The sequence below is a fragment of the Cryptotermes secundus genome, unplaced genomic scaffold (genome assembly GCF_002891405.2).
Source record: "Cryptotermes secundus unplaced genomic scaffold, Csec_1.0 scaffold480, whole genome shotgun sequence".
Taxonomy (NCBI): Eukaryota; Metazoa; Arthropoda; class Insecta; order Blattodea; family Kalotermitidae; genus Cryptotermes; species Cryptotermes secundus.
This window is the reverse complement of record NW_019732379.1, coordinates 1,523,895-1,540,740: the sequence shown is the minus strand read 5'-3', so window position 1 is coordinate 1,540,740 and position 16,846 is coordinate 1,523,895. Positions and strand designations below refer to the sequence as shown.

The window sequence follows — 16,846 nt, the reverse complement described above, 5'->3', positions numbered from 1 at the left end:
GTGCATGATACACATATACCTTCTTTGTGCTAAGCACTAACCCCAATAAATATCAGAGGATGTTGCTCTACTGGAACTAAAGTATTCAATAATCAACCTACAACAATTAAGTATGTTTATCATTATATAAAACTCTTTAATCTAGCATTAAAGGAGTATCTCCTAAAGGGATAATAACGAACATTTTGACCGACCAAAACTCTGTCACCGGCATAACTACCCCATACGCCGTACAGGCCGTGTATGTTCCAACCAATAGCGTTCGGATAAGCGTCAAACAGCATCGTGCAGCATCTTTGATGAATAATTAGGATACTTTGCATGTTGAAATAATCTTAGGGACGGAAATTAGATGTTACTAGTAACAATTTAATAATCCGTGCATCACTGGGATTTTCACATCAGTAAGATAAATAGTGTTAAGTTGACGATCTGCATTTAGTATTTCCTGCACATTTCAACGTCGTGATTGGTTGTGACAGTCGTGACCGGTCGTGACCTTGCAGACCGGTGGACAGTGGGAATGAGGAATGGCGGATAGGTTAACTCAATTACAAGATACGATTAATCAGGTATCAAGTGTAGCCATTTCTTTTTATTTGAAACAGATGTTTTTTATGTGTATTGACTAACACTAATCGCCTTACGCTCCTTTCACAAGTCAGAGTTATGTTCAACCTTGCGTAGTATTGTCATTTTAAGGTTAAGTTTATGTTTGTGTTATTTTATAGCAGGCTGATCACTTTTGCAATAGCATTGGTATTTTGCAACAGTATTCAACACCAAGTAAATTCCCAGGTTTTGATCGTAATGGGTCACAAACTCCACAGCAGCAACAACAAGAAGGTTTGTTATTTTCATATTTGAGTTTCAGTGTCAACCAACGTTATGAACCAAGATCCATCAACATATTAATTTCTTAATTTCAGATTATGCTCATCTCTTTGCAACACTGATTGCAAGATGTGCAAAAGATATTGATGTACTTATTGAATCTCTGCCTAGTGAGGAATCCTCCACTGATTTGCAGGTATGGGATGTCTCATGTAATGACTACTTCTTTTCATACGGTAAAAGTAAAGAGAGCTTTGTCATTTATCAAAAGTCATGTTAACAGAAGGGTACAGGTATTTTGAATATGTGCCTCATAGTTGTCAGTACCATTAAAGCAAATATCTACTCTAGGGACATTTGGTATATAAGCTCTCAATCTTATACACCATTCACTTATCTAGTTTCCAGCCATAATTCTTGTCCACAGAGGAATATATCTAAAAGAAAGGGAGTTCTGTGTAGAAACATTAAATGGTCAGCTGGACATGCAGTCCAGTCAATCAGCCCACACTAAATGTTGACAAGAGTAATGATGTTTGTGTTTATGGATTTTCATATAACAAAACATGGGAATTAAATGCATAACAGTTGGTGCCTGGCTGCAGCATGAACAGTCCCGAGTATGTGGAAAAGGAGGGTACGGGGCATTGATGATCTAGTTTCAACCTTTCAGTACTCTTTACCTAATGTGTTCTTTGAATGTTTGAATTTTAGCATTGTTTAAAAAAATGTAAGTTGAAGAGGTAGTAGCAAATCTTTCTGATAGGTGAAACCAGAGAAACAAAATGGTAAAATCTGAAATACTGACTAAAGGGAATCTGGTTAGGTGGATGTTAGTGGTTGAGAAATCTGGATGTGAAAGAACTCTGTATGTTACTTTTCATGTTCTGTATTAGCCTTTTATTTTATGATTTGATCAGCAGTGTTAATGAATTATTTCCCTGTCAATTTCCAGTTGTACAGTAAATCCTGTATCTGTAATTTTATTACAATGTGCCATTCAAACTAGTAAGAAATATATATTTTAAGTAGAAATAACTTTTTTTTTGTATTTGGAATTAAAATTTTCTGTTGTTTTTTCCTTAGATGCTTTTAAGCAATTATAGCAGATGAAGTGTAATTTCTGCATTTATCCAGTGAATAGACCAAGAGCCCAGATGAACATAAACATTCATTACAGCAACAAAATTTTGGCTGCGGTCAGAATTTGATGCCTTTGAATATTTGATAGTATCATACTGTTAGTATCCATCCTTGTGGTGTATTTGCATACATAACTCCTAGTTTTCATTGCAGTTATAAAAAGTATGTGGTTAAGTAAAACTTTTAATTTCATAGCTTCACCATGAAAATCTAAGAAATTCATAAGGTGTTCCAAGCAGAAATCATAAATTTAATTTTCCAGCTTCTTAGACTTCTAGTCCTTGAGATGCATTACTATTAATTTATTCTTATGAAAAGATGTCTGCATGAAATTTTCCAAGTATAACCAGCAAAGTCTCACACTATCACCTTGCCAAATTTCACATATCATCTATGGTTCATTTGTTATTGCTATTAAACTGAAAGCTAAAGAACGTTTCTGCATAGCTGCATGCAATTTTATATTCCACAAAAAATTACCTCATTGGAAGTTTAAAATTTTTGAAAGATACCAGATAATCCTAGTTCCTTTCCTTAAAAAAAGGAAACATAGTTTTGTTAGTGGAGATTGTTTGCCCCCTGAATAATTTCAACAAATTATTTCTAGCTTTTTGTGGTTACTTTTAACAGTTTTGTGTATAACTGCAGGAAAGAATTGGGTATCATCTAAACAGTGTTGGGTGACTACCTTCTATGGGTCGTTTCATAAGGATTGGAGCTTGGGTGATTTCCCCTTCTTGTGGGTAGGGCAATAGAGCTACATTTTGATGCCCTCATGGTAACCTATGCAGTTGGCCAGTCTGTCCTAACGAGTTTTCATCCAGTCACTAGTCAGCTTCAGGTGTTGGTGGGCATAATTGTGGGTTGTCCCTTGTTGGAATGTGTCTGAAAGAGCAGACTGCAGGGCAGTCACGAGTTCTTTTCTGAACACTAGGCTAGCCAGGGTCAAGCCCGTAGTGTCATATGTGGATGACCTGTAAGGAGGAGGAAGACCAGTAATCTTGTGTCCCGCTCCCTCTGATGCAATGCGACAACTTTCCATAGGTGTTCCTCGACCGCTTTGATGTAGCATTCAACCATGCCATCCAATTGCAGGTGCCGTGGTGTGGTGCGCTCTTTGCTCACTCCCAGGCATTGCAAAACCTCCTGTATCAGACAAGACTCAAAGTTATGGAGCCAGTCACTATGTAGCTCCTGCGGTGCTCCAAAGTGGTAGAAGTTGGTAAGCAGCACTTCTGCCTCTTGACTGGGAATGGCATAGGTTTCCAGCCACTTTGTAAAATAGTCCATAATGATCAGGAGGTATCGGTTTCCTTGGTTGCTCTGTGGGAAGGGTCCTGTTACATCGATGGTTATCCTTTCGAATGAGGTCCCGACATTGTACTGATGCATCTGGTTTCTATTTCTGGTTCAGGTGCTGCAACTGGCTACACAAGTGTCGCGCTGCCAACATTTCTCAGCATTGTTTCTTGCCTTGAGCCAGTAGTACCTTTGCCAGACCTTATTCAGGGACTTGATACCCGAGTGATTTCCCGATTGTCCAGCATGTCATTACTCTTCTCCAAGGGAGAGCTGTCTGGGCTATTTTTGATTGTCCATCAGCAGATTCCCAGTGGTGCTCTAGTACAATGTTCCTCACAGAGAGGGATTTCCATTGGGCCCAGCAGCTTCTTTATGTGGGGCTGCCGTTGGTGATTTCTTTCCATCCTGGCAGCTGTCCAGTCTCTGCTTCCTCCAGAATGGGCCCTATGTCCTGGTTGTTCAGTTCTGTTCTCAGAGTAGCTGGATCCCAGCAGGCTGCAGCTACAGCTGCAATAGCTCGTATTTGCTTGACATTTGCCATCGCCTCAACTTTGTGGCAGTGAGTACACTCTTCTTGGCATGGTCATTTTTGGCCTTAACAATGTTCGGAAGTGAAGTTATACTCTTGTAAGCGCTGAATCCAGCGGATGATTTTCCCTCGAGGTTCTTAAAACTCGTGAGCAAGGTTAATACAGAGTGGTCAGTGCGCAGGTGGAATTCTTGTCTGTGGAGGTACTTATGGGAATGTTCCAGTTTCCTCACGATTACAAGTAGTTCCCATAGGGTGATGCAGTAATTTCTCTCAGTCTTGTTCAGTGTCTTACTGTAGTAGGCTGTTACTAGCTCCTGTCCATCGTGTACTTGGGACAGCACTCCTCCAAACCCGACTTTACTTAGGTCTGTCAACAACGAATCTCACTCTTGACTGTAGGTAAGCAAGAATATGGGCACTACAGAGAGACTCCTTTAGTGTTCAGAAGGTGACCTCTACTTCTGGAGTCTATTGGAAGGCTTGCATCTCCTCCGTGAGTTTGGTCAGTTGTTTTGCAGTGTTGGCAAAATCAGAAATAAAACGTCTGTAATATGTGCATAGGCCCAGGAAGTTTCTAATTTCATGCTTATTCTTTGGGATTGCCCATTCCCAAATGGCTTTCAGCTTCTCGGGGTTGGTGGTTATCCTCCCAAGTGACACAGTATGCCTGAGGTATCGTACTTCTCCAGATTGAGCTGTAGGCGGGCTTCTCGGAACCGCTGAAACACTTTCCACAGGTTGAGTAGGTGGTCTTGGAACATGCAGCCAATCATGATCACATTGTCCAGGTACATGAGACATGACTCTTAAGTGAGGTCTCTTTTTAAGATAGTCTTCATTAAACATTCAAATGTTCATGTGCTTGAGCAGCTTGCCCACATCTGCCTGTTTTGCTACGGGTTCTCCTTGGGGGTTGGAGGATCGATCAGGCCTCCCCCATATCTATATACCATGGTACACACTTGTCAGTTGGCCTGGAGTTATCACTCTTCATACCAAAGATGTCCCCATACTTGGTGAGGGCTCTTCCAACTCTTGGGATTCAGCGTCACCCAGTTTTAGTCTGGCTGCTGGAATCACACACTCTAACTTCAGGGTAGTATCTCATACCTGTGGTTGTTCTGTTCCACACTGGGTGGGGTCACCAGCGTGACTAGCTCACAGTATGCCAAGGAAGATCCTTTTGTGAGCTTCTGGTTGCAGAGGGCGGTATAGTGGTTAGGGTGTCCAGCAGTTGTGGTCTCAAACTGGCACTGGAACATGGCCCATGACTGAGTCCTGTCGAAATTCGGTGGCTTCACTGCACCTGCGCCGGCTCCTCTTCCATTCTTGGCCTGGGCCTCAACTTCTGCTCTCTTGGCCTTGAGCCCTTGCTGCATGATATCTATTAGAGACTTCATTTGTGTCTTGCCCTGGATCATGAGGCCGGGTTTTTCATGAACATGTTTTCTTGTGTCTGTTATGGTTTCCAGGAGGTTCTTTGTCCACATATTGACAGACATCCTTATGACCTGGAAGTCCACCTGTGTTTCATCAACTTGTTGGCCAGTTCTGTGACTCATTTATTGGCCACTTAAACACACTACTCATAACTACAAGTAACTGGAACAGTCTCATTGCTTTATACACTCTAAAGATCACTGTAACTACAGCACACACAGTCTTCTGTCTTCACTAGTCATTTCCTGGTAATGGATCCTGACAATGTCCATACCATCTGGCAAATATCGCACAACTAAAGTCAGAGTCAAAGTCACACTGCGACTGATAGCCAGTCAGTCAGCAAGTCTTGGTGTCGAGCACCCTCCTGGGGCTCATGACCAGATATTTATTACTTTTTGAGTTACAGTCTTGTTTTTTGTGGGGGCCCTCTCTGACGAGAGGACAGGTCTGTCTTTTGTATATGCTGCTGGTCCTTGCCAGCGCAGTCTTTTTTGGGTCTGAGTCCCTCGGTACTTGAGACCATATATTACTGTCTCAAATTTGAGACTTCCCTTTTTGTCGCCTCCTACGACTCGCAGGATGGACCGCATAGAAAATGCTACTTTCCAGCCAGTCCATTGGCGCACTGGCCACTGTCTGTACGACACAATATATTTTAATGCTTTTCTGAATCAGAGAAGTGCAAACAAATTTAGTAGGAAATTGATGGTGAAATGAAAACAGTCTTGTTTGATGATGTATAGAACTTTCTTGTTGATGAAATAAAGAGAGCCCCATAAATATAAAGACAGGAAAGGAAGGAAGAAAGGCCTCTTGGAAATACAACCTTTCTATGACGCATGTGTGTATGGATATCAAGTACATTAAAACATGAAAATCAGAGCAGAGGAAGATGATGTGTTAATGTACAGGGTTAGCCTAAAAGAAATAGGCTTTCAGAGTTTTACAGAAAGAAGAGTTTTAATAGCATGGCTGAGATACTTACATGGTTTGAAAAGTAAGCCCTGAAGTTTACATGGGTACACCTTTTTACGGGATACAGCACAAAAAAGTTCACTTTAGTTGAATCCCTCACATGCTCTACTACAGCTCTCGGGTTTTCAGTTCCCCATATACGAATGTTGTGTTTGTTCACCGTACCACTAAACGTTGATTAATCACCGAAAACTAGCCGGTTAAAGAAATCATTACTTTCTTCATTCCGTTGCTGCATGTCCATACAGAATGAATGACGGAGGATTTTGTCGTTTTCTGTGAAGTTCTGCAATAATTGCAACCGGTAAGGGAACATTTGTAAATGTTTACGCAAGATATTCCACACAGTCTTTTAAGGAACTTGGAAGTTCTAAACTTGTGTGTGTTGTTGACTTTTTTGGGCTGCGCATGTAAGTTTCACGAACATGAGTCATTTAAATTGTCTATTTCTTTTAGGCGTTCATTGTATTTGTGTAATGTGAATGTAGCTATATAATAGTTGGTATATAACGTGGGTCTGAAGGGTGAGGTGAAAATTATATTTATGTTCAAATGCTGCTTACTGTAATGAGTATTCAGAAGAGTTCACATGACATGCTTTTCATTAGGTGGCAAGTCTCAGAAGACTGGAACAAGACAACAAAGAAGCAGGAGAAAGACTAGAAGAAGTTGTAAGGCGAGGAGAAGCTCTCTTGGAACAGATTCAGGCAGCGCTTGCTGATATTGCTCAGAGTCAGCTTGACATGCAGCATCTTCAAGCTGAAAATACCAACAAACAATCTAATACACACATGTCTACATAAACTTCATTGCTTTCTGCTCCCATGAAGCCTGTACTCTGTAAACATAATCAAGTTAAGTTTAATATGAGACGACTGCTTTGAAACCAGTTGTCTGTCAGTTGAGATATGTACAACTATAATGTGAGTTCTTGTCAAGGAACTTGAGATCTGAAAAGAAATTCACCAGTCCCAAAGGTGTGGTTTTGGTACTTCTAAGGGCTGAAACTATATTCCTCTATGGTTATAGCAATCCTGGGAACAGCTGGTTTATAAAACTGCAGAAATTAGAATTAAAACTTGAAATGAGAACTGTATATTGATTTTCAGCACTGTTTGATGATAAAAACACGCCATATCATGTGCTAATTTTATCAGAAAATATTCTCTTATCCACATGGCCATGTGTCTATGTATATATACTACAAATATATGTTAAAAAAATGGTATCATTTATCTGATATACTTCACAATAGGTTATGACCACAAACAAACCTGTTTATGATCTTGTTGAAACAAAGAATTAACAAGATTCACGTAAGTCATCCAACTTCTGATTCCTATAAAAAATATTAGGGTAAATTAAAGAAAAACAAAAGGATATGTGCAGAAATTACTGTCATTTGAAAAAAAGAAAAGAGACTGGGGGTTTTACTCTTTGCATTCTTAACTGTACATTGGGACAGATTCTATGTACTGTAATAATGTATCAAGCTTTCAGCTAATGGGTCTAAAAAATTCACACTTCACTTCAATGCACCAAGTAACACGTCCATTCTCTCAGCTAGAATGAGGATGTTATCTAGCATATGCAGATTTTTACATTCACACACACACTCACTGTACACATAACACAAGTATATCTATTGGCTAGGCAATAGAGTCAATTCCACTTAAAATTTTAAACCATGTTAATAATAGTCAACTTTTGTCTTTACAATCACAATGTAAATAAGTTTGCTAATTCTGTCTGCACATAAAGCAGCAATGCCAGGATCACCGGAATGCACATTTAATATCGATGTCATGCTCCACTGATCCACACACTTAACAAATGTGTTTATATTTGCTGAATTTGTATGCAGAATGATGAAATCAAGCAAAAAGTGCATTTCATTTTTGTACATGATCAACCTCCTGTGTTGATTTAGTTCAGTGTTCCTCGGCACTGCGCATTACCACATAAGCATGGTATCTTCTCGTCTTCGATAGGGAATTTGTAGTCATATGTTATCTCTTCGTTAACACTTATCTGCTGTTTGGAGTAAATAACTATTTTCTTCTGACCTTCAATTGTGATAATTTTGGCATAACAATTGGGCTGAAAAATGAGAGAGAAAGAGGAAAAGAGTTAATTTTATATATAGCATATGTGAGGTATGAATGCAGACTTAAACCTGTAACAATATTATTGTTTTATTACAACTGGGTTAAAAATATCTAAGATGTTGCAGATTCTGCCACTTTATGATAATAAAATTATTTTGCATAGGCCTCTATACACTTTCAATTCAGTTGCAGACATTTTAAGAATGAAAGTAAGGTATCAAATAAATAAGCAACAAGAGAAACAAGTATGCTGTAAGATTTGAGGTTTTCACGGCAGTGACTGTGAACACAAGATCTGCACGGCACAACATCGCAGAAGATGGCATTCTTCAAAAAGTATGCTAGTTAAATTAATGATCGTGTTACAGTATATCCATTAATCTGTAATATCACTTATGAAAACTCCCATGCAAGAACTAAACTGAAACACATTTTGATTTTGAAAATAGAAAATGGAAAGATGTAAAAATTTGGTTTCTGTAAGTTTTTCTCATGCAACTTGCAGATTCAAGTAACTGGAACATCTCATTCCCCATGCATGTTGGATAATGGGGAATTTACTGTAAATGGTTCATGGAGATTGAACTGAACTGACACTGTTACATCCTATAGCTATGGAAATATCTCTTTCCGTCTCTAAATTCTATAGAAATTATCAATTACTACAGTGGTATCAGGCAATGATTTGGCATCCACTTAAAAATAAAAGGAACAATGGTTACAAATTAAATCTTAAAAACTGTAATACAGGAGTGGGAATCCACATTTACTGGTGAAAATGATGGATTCCCAGTAATTAATGGCATATGGTTTCAGACTACGTCCAAAACATGTCTGAGGTTGGGCCTTCATCAGATAGTTATGTCATCATTAGGTAGATACTAGGTTCTGTTTTCAACACAAGATGGAGACTAAAATCAACATACAGGACATTGAACACACAGAACTTTTCTTCAGTAAATTTTCCTATCAAGGTGTGGCATACCCTGAATGGTGTTTCAGACACTACTTACATTGCAGCTGTGGTTGATAAATCGAGCAAGGTTGCCACATTTTGTTGCATCGATGATAGTGTCTACATCGATTCGAAACAGGTATGAGCTGCCTATGCCTGTTGCTTCATAATGCCTTTCTCGCAAGTCAGCCACTACTGGACGAACCATCTGTCCCACATACTCTATCACCATTTCATCAGCTGCTATTGGCTCCATCGCAAACAGGCCCCAGTCATGAATTGCAGACTTGGCAAACTTGAGTTGCTTCTTACGGAACTGGAAGGAAACAAAAACCTCTTGCAAACAATTTGTTTGTACATCCATGCTTAGCTTGACATTATATCATCTCAATATCTCTAATACAAAACCTACTATTATATTTTCCAGAGTATAAACTAAGTACATAAAATTATATTGGGAAGGTGAAAATCTATTGTTTACTTACTGACACAATGACTCAGACTACAGAGAATGGAATGATAGGACAATTAATTGGAAAGGACATGGAGAGGAGTGGTCATGGAATATTTGAAGTCTATCCTGGCATTCACTTGATGGCACTGAGGAAAACCACAAGAAAAATGACAGGATATTTAGTGTCCTGGATGAGACTCAAACCAGGCACCTCGTGAATACAAGTTAGAAGCAGTACTGCCTGGGCCAGCTAGCTTCATGGGGCTGAAGAATACATTAATTTAATATGGGGGAAAAAAGAAACAACATAAACTGCTGAGACTGTAGGAAGTGTGTGAAATGAATGGACACAGTAATAAGAATCTAATGTATGACACCCTTGTTAAGCTTTTATGAAAAAATTAGGGACCATCTGTGTGGCTCACACAGACATAACTGAATTTAAGGATGGATACAAAACTAAGCTGAACCTGGGAAAGGATGAAAATGGTAACCTACTTCCAGATGCTCACAATATTTTGCACGAAACTGGAAAGACGCAATCCATACTGGAGTGCACTTATGTTACACATGTTCATTACACCTTGGCCTTCTGAATATTGTGGTGTATTTGCCCCATGCAAGAATGGTTGAGCCACAGAAACAGCTGTATCTAAGTAATACATGAACCAATAATGGAACAACAGGGTTATGCAACCTGCTTCTAGGCAGTGGTTCAGTAAACACACTTCTGCACATGTGCAATGACAACATATCCCAACAGTGGAACTGTGTTTTCTGCGTTGTCTGTGCCATGGCTATATAACACAAGTCCGCTTGCAGCTTAGAGGAAACCCATGTGGAGGTGGGGTCGAAATAATATAAGCTAATTAAAATAACCAAATAACTCATGATTAAAAGCAATGCAAAAATAGATGTTACCAGTTCTCAAGTGAGAAATGCGGTACAGAAACATTCATATACTAAGAGCTTCAAATCAATAATGTGAAAGGAACAGAAGATTTTCTTAAAACAAAACAGTAACTTATATATAAGTCTAACCTTCAGCTGGTTAAATTTCAAGAGATCACTATCAGTATCAATTCCAAATGCTGTAAGGAGGCGGCGCTGATTACTACGTGCTTCACGAGATAACGCCTGCATCTTGCCTGATACAGATTTGGGCAGGTCTGCCATTCCTCCAACACCAACTTCGACATTCCCGCCTGCCTGCTGGATTGTTTGTCCATAATGGTGCTGTAAATGACACATTCTCATTACTGTTCACTATATCTGCTCCTTTAGTTATGTTATTGCAAGGCCGCACAATAGCTCAAGCGGTTAGTTGCTGGCTTCACACCATGGTGGCCCAGGTTCAATCCCAGGTCTGGTCAAGTGGGATTTGTTGTGGACAAAGTGGCACTGGGGCAGGTTTTCTCCGAGTACTTCTGTTGTCCCTGCCAATCTTCATTCCACCAACTGCTCCACAATCACCCTCACCTACCATCTGGGGCTGATACAATAGGCCAGAAATGGCCGCAGTACAAGGGACTTAGTCCCACCCCACTAGTAATAAAAAAAATGTTATTGCATGCTGAAAATGTATAAAGTCTGACAACACAGAAACAGACTGCAAAAGTGAGAAATTATAAAACAGGGCTGTAGACAAGAATAAATAACTTACAGCTATAAGAACTTCTGGATATAATCATTACACTTAAGATAATGTGCATAATAAAAGTACCTTGTGCTTTGCCTTTTCTCTAACGTCAATTTTATAAAAACCTTCTGTCCGGGCACATCCAGTTGTATGAACTCTACTACCATCACGTTTCCTTTTCTTCGCTGGTGAAGCAAGGTCAGTCAGTGGGCTGGCGTTAAGGTTAATATGGCAGTAGGAAGTACAATCATAGACAGACAGACAACAGTTATAGAGAGGAGTACATCAAACTTAAATAAATGAAAACGTGTATGTTCTTTCTCCAGTATTGGTAGAAATAAATACATTTCCATCATGATTTAACACTGTACATAAAAAGTTCTGGAAATAAATTACAATGGCTATTTCTTTAAAAACACTTTCAGCAATACAAAGAGATCATATATACATATTTTACAACTTAGCTACTTTTGTGCAAAATTTCTACTAGCATCCAAATACATAAGACTTGACGAACAGAGATAAAATTTAATGGCCTGTCCCCATAAAAATTTCCTCTGGTCAATCCATTTTTATCAGCCTTCCAAAAATCCTTTTATTCGTGGACCAGGATAAAAAACTCTTTGGGATATAATTTTTCCTGTCCTTTCAACATAATTTATTTCTGTAGTACATCTGCAATCCCAATTTGAAATCTCTGAATGTCTTCATTCTGCATTTTATCTTAGAACGCAACTTCTGTAATTTCAGAAAATACACTTTAGCAGCTTCAAGTTTATTCCAGTTATGTTCTGTTATTTTCCACACTTCTGACTACTATGCAAAAACAAAAGGCATTACCTCTGTCTTAAAATTTTGAGTAGGTTTAAAAATGTTACATATTGAGGCTGTTTTACTATGCCATTTATTCTCTAAAATTATATGGATTTAGGCTCTCTACTAAATACAATACCCTAAGCAATTAAATTCACTAACATGTATTATCTGAATCTCTTTATTGTTTACTGATCCTGTGTGGAGGTGGGTTAGAATACTACCCTGTAAGTCAATGGAAAGGGAACCTGGTGCTTGGGCATATAACTGGGCCACATGATTACAGAGACCTGGTCCTCCAGGTTGGGGGTTGGATGCAAGGCTTATGACCTTGCTCTGTAAAAAAAAATCACTGTTGCAAAATCAAAAGAAATGAAAACCAGATCAAATCTGGCAGAATCTTCTAAGGAAGGCTATGGCTTAAAGATGGCAGTTCTGATAATTTTCTATTGATGTACCATTTGTGGATGATCACATCCTTCTGACCAAGGATGAAGGTGATTTACAGTACTCGGAATATAATTTTAATAAAGATATGTATGTCATCAGTGAGCCGACTGTCTAGAAAATGTGGCAGCCTTGATGTATGGGAACCCTATGGGCCTCCATGGCCTGTTATAGGGATTGTTTTACCTTATTAATAATAGGATACTGGAACAAATAAATACTTTTCAATATATCTTGTGTAGGAGAAAAGGATTTGAATGAAAAATTTTAAATTTTGTTGCAATACTAGGAATCAAGACAGTGAAATCTTGATTATTGACAGGGAAAAAAAGTGGCATGGATAATTAAAAATAACAGTTAAAATACCCACTATCCATGCTACACTCAAACATGAAAATGAATTCATTATTGTCATCCTACTGTTCACTAAGCAGTGAGACAACATTCTACAGATGAAAGAGGTGAGCCAGTATAGTGATGGGCTATGGGCTTGATGGCTGGGATTCGATTCCTGGAGAGAGCTGGAGATTTTTCTTTAGTCCAGAGTGTCCAGACTGGCTCTGGGGCCCCATCCATGGGGTACTGGGAGCTTTTCTTAGGAGTAAAGCGACTGGGGTGTGAAACTGACTGCTCACCTCCATCTATTGCTGAGGTCAAGAATGGTGGTGCTATACCTTCACTTCTCCATACATCTTCATAGTGTTGTACATAAGTAATTAATTATGCACAGGGGCAACTTTACCATTACCTTACCATTACAGAAGAAGTGGACATTAATCAGGGCTGGAAGGCTGCCATGAATAGCAATAAAGTAGTAAAACAGAAAGTTCAAACATGGTAAGAAGACATACTGTCTGTAGCAAATGGCTGTAAAGTATCACGCAGAATTTGTTGAAATGGATGTAGTGGGCAAAACTTAAATCATTAGGGGAAACTGTAATCAATAACTAAGGAGTTCTACACGTATAGAGGTTAATCTGCAAAGTGGATAATATGCATAAGAATAATCAAGAGTCTACTATATACATCAGATCTTCAAGCTATCATAACTTTCCCAGGAATATAAGAATACAGATTCAAAAGATACTTGCTAGATCAATATTATTTTATGGTGGATTAGAGGTAGAGTACAAATAAACTGTGATATAATATACATACATAAAAATTTGATATGCTAATAATATCTCGATGTGGTACAAATTACACGATCAAAAGGGAAATGGCGTGTTGATAAACTGAAAATATTATAGCAAGTGAAATAATGTTTAAAACATTGTAACAATGCTATATTTCAACAATGTAGCATCATTACAATTTTTCTAAATATTCCTACTACATTTCTTATGCATCCTCAACTACACGCTTTTCATATCTCCCTTTTAAGTACTGCTGACAGGAGTTCTAAATATAGACTGTTTTGAGATCTGAAAACATTTCTTATTAACTGAATATGCTAAATTAGTGGGGAATGGTAGACATCAGCATAATAGTGATGCATTTCAGAGACCTTGAAACCATGAAGCAAATGCAAGTTTGATGTAAATCTGCATGTCTGTGCTACATTTTCTTTCCACAATTAATGACCATATTATAGATAAACTCAGCATAAACTAAATTAATATAAAGTGATTATGTTCCCACTGCCCTCTTTATTAGAATTCCCATGTAATAATTTTTTATTTAAATCTTATTGTGTTTCATAAATGAGATTATTTTAAACTATAAATTCTTCATACAAATAAACTTTATACCCATGCCTTCAAAAATATTCTTTTTGCAATAAAGTATACTTACTTTAAGAAAAAAATTGTTTGATTTTTGTTAACAATTTATGCTTGTAGAAACATATATTCATATCTCATATTGAAGATCTATGTGAATCAAACAAACATAACATGCAATCATACTAGCCAAAGGGATATTAGCATATGAAAGGATATCAGGATGATCAACCCAATGAGTATCATTGAGCCAGTAGCCTTGAGTGTCATCTGCCAACATTGCCTCATAACTCCTCCTCAAGTAACTTACATCTTCTGCATCAATACCACGGGTTAAGAACTCATACAAAACTGTCATTTCAGCCATAATGTCTCTTTTACCAAAAACAACAGGTTCTGTTGAATGAGAAACTCTAGATTTCTTTGGTGTCATTAAAGCACCTTCAAACTTAAATGATTTCCTAGGTTTCTTTGACTTTGGTGTTATTGTGGTTTCATTATCCTCCATGACTGGTGCCAGAGGTTTTGGCGGTGTCTTAGGTTGTGGCATCATGTAACCATGATCATGATTAAATGCAGCTTCTTCAGGTGACTGTTGAGATTTTTGATAATGGGATAACTTTCTCTTGACAGATCCATCACTTTCAGCTATGCTTGCTGGTGATGTGGATGGATCCTTTTGAGGAGGTAGGCTATACGAATGCTCCATTGCAATTTGTGGTGCAGGGGACCCTCCTTCCTCTTCCATGTCATTCTCCAATGATGTATCTGTCCTATCCAGGGGACTCTGTTTTCCAATCACTTCACCATTAATAACCGAGACATGGGTTTTATTAGGAACTTTATGCAACACTGTCCATTCATCAATTTCCAATCTGTTCTCTCGCATGTGAGAAGATTCATGTTGCTTTTTGAGCCTTCTTACTGCTAATGCTTCATCATCTGAACTTGGAGGTGACTGCTGTGATGTTTCTGTTGTATCACCTGTCTCTAATTTAATTTTTCCTTGAACTATGGTTTTGTGGCCAAGGGATTCACCTGCAAGAGCCATCAAAGCTTCTACTGCGGAAACTTCTATTCTGGAATCCTCTCGCCTTGCTACATGATCTGCACTATCCATATTTGAACCAGGTGAAGCAGATGGAAATAATTCACTAGGTTCAGCTGCTCTACTTTTAAGAGTTTCACTATCACCTTCATTTGACTCAAAGTCACTAAAAGTTTCTTCTGCTGGAATTGGAGTCACACTTCCCTCAGGTGTCTGATCCCTACAGAATATAAAACACTCTGTAATCCTATTTATTTCTGTGAATATTCATGGATATATGCTCAGATACTTATTATCAATACAATAAAATTTCATAACGAGATACAAAATTGTGAAGCTAGAAGAAACATCAGTTGCTAGGCTACAGCAACATAAAACAATTGGCCACTGCTAAGCAATGGCTTTGTAAAAATGTTCCTACAGCGCTAAATATGCGCCACAATGGATGAGTTCTTGGAAAATAGACTCAACATTAAAGAAGCCATGGAGTCAGTATTTTCTGTGTGGGTGGTGCCAAGGCTATATACGGGGGTTACAACTGGTGTAATTGGGCCACCTTGTTCCTGGGGGATATAAATATGGGGACCTGACCTTCCAGGTTGGGGAAGTCTTGAATCTGAGACAGTAAAATATGGTCATGAGTCCTGTGGGACTTGGGCACAAGAATGGCTGCACTGGGAAGGACCAGCAGCAATTGTTAAGAGCAGACCTGTCCTCTCATCAGAGAAGGTACCCCACATCAACAAATTTTCAAGTATCTGAGAGTTGGTAAGTTAGTGAGCTAGTCAGAGAACTGCAGTTCAGTCTTGTGAGCTGTTGCTGTTAGAAGCTGGTAGCTGAGGCATGGGGATAGTTTGAGAATCCCGAGTAAAGGGAACATCTGCTGTTGAGAGCCATTAGCAGGCAACGACTAGTGGTGAGTGTAACTGTTGAGGATCAAATTTGGGATTGAAAATTTAAGTCATTACCTAGGTGCCTGGAGACTTGCGAAAGGTGTTTTGCAGTGAAAGAGCAAAGATGACAACACATGGACACGCAATTAGGTTAAGAATGCGATAATCAGCATTCATGCGTAATACCGTATGCAAGACGCTCCGCTAACTAGGCCACTGGAGATGGTCATATGAGTAATACACAGCGATAAGACGCAAGAGGTCCACCCCCAGCCACATAGAATATCCAATGAGAATATAACTGTGGGAATAGAGGGCACGGAGGAGGAGTTAACTACCCTCTGTCGTCAATGCCTAATCAGCAAAGTAACACTATAAATTAGGAAAATTTGAGAGACTTGGGATCTGATTTTAAACAGAATATTCAGTTGTCAGCCGGAGGCGCTGCTCAATATGGGTTTAACCAGCGCCGGAAGGGCCTACAGTCTTCTATGTCAAGTAAGTCTTGTTCACGTATATTAGCCATGCCGAGTGATATT

At 38.8% G+C, this 16,846-nt stretch overlaps 2 protein-coding genes across 3 annotated transcripts in view; one reads left to right on the top strand and one right to left on the bottom strand.

Annotated features, from left to right (window-relative positions):
* Positions 1 to 462: 462 nt before the first annotated feature.
* Positions 463 to 7,455, top strand: LOC111867561 (mediator of RNA polymerase II transcription subunit 21). Its single transcript, XM_023857544.2, has 4 exons — positions 463 to 572; positions 732 to 846; positions 930 to 1,030; positions 6,838 to 7,455. Exons 1-4 carry the CDS (start codon positions 531 to 533, stop codon positions 7,030 to 7,032), a joined length of 453 nt encoding a protein of 150 aa, XP_023713312.1. The 5' UTR covers positions 463 to 530; the 3' UTR covers positions 7,033 to 7,455.
* A 181-nt stretch (positions 7,456 to 7,636) lies between these two features.
* LOC111867560 (histone-lysine N-methyltransferase SETD1B) overlaps positions 7,637 to 16,846 on the bottom strand; it is a 33,203-nt gene continuing 23,993 nt past the window's right edge. For both annotated transcript variants that reach the window (XM_023857543.2, XM_023857542.2), the window contains exons 10-14: positions 14,586 to 15,634; positions 11,470 to 11,591; positions 10,788 to 10,982; positions 9,351 to 9,608; positions 7,637 to 8,329 (exon numbers count right to left, since the gene is read on the bottom strand). In XM_023857543.2, the coding sequence (XP_023713311.1) occupies positions 8,156 to 8,329; positions 9,351 to 9,608; positions 10,788 to 10,982; positions 11,470 to 11,591; positions 14,586 to 15,634 (1,798 nt within the window). In that variant the 3' untranslated portion in view covers positions 7,637 to 8,155. The remainder of the gene's footprint in view (positions 8,330 to 9,350; positions 9,609 to 10,787; positions 10,983 to 11,469; positions 11,592 to 14,585; positions 15,635 to 16,846) is intronic.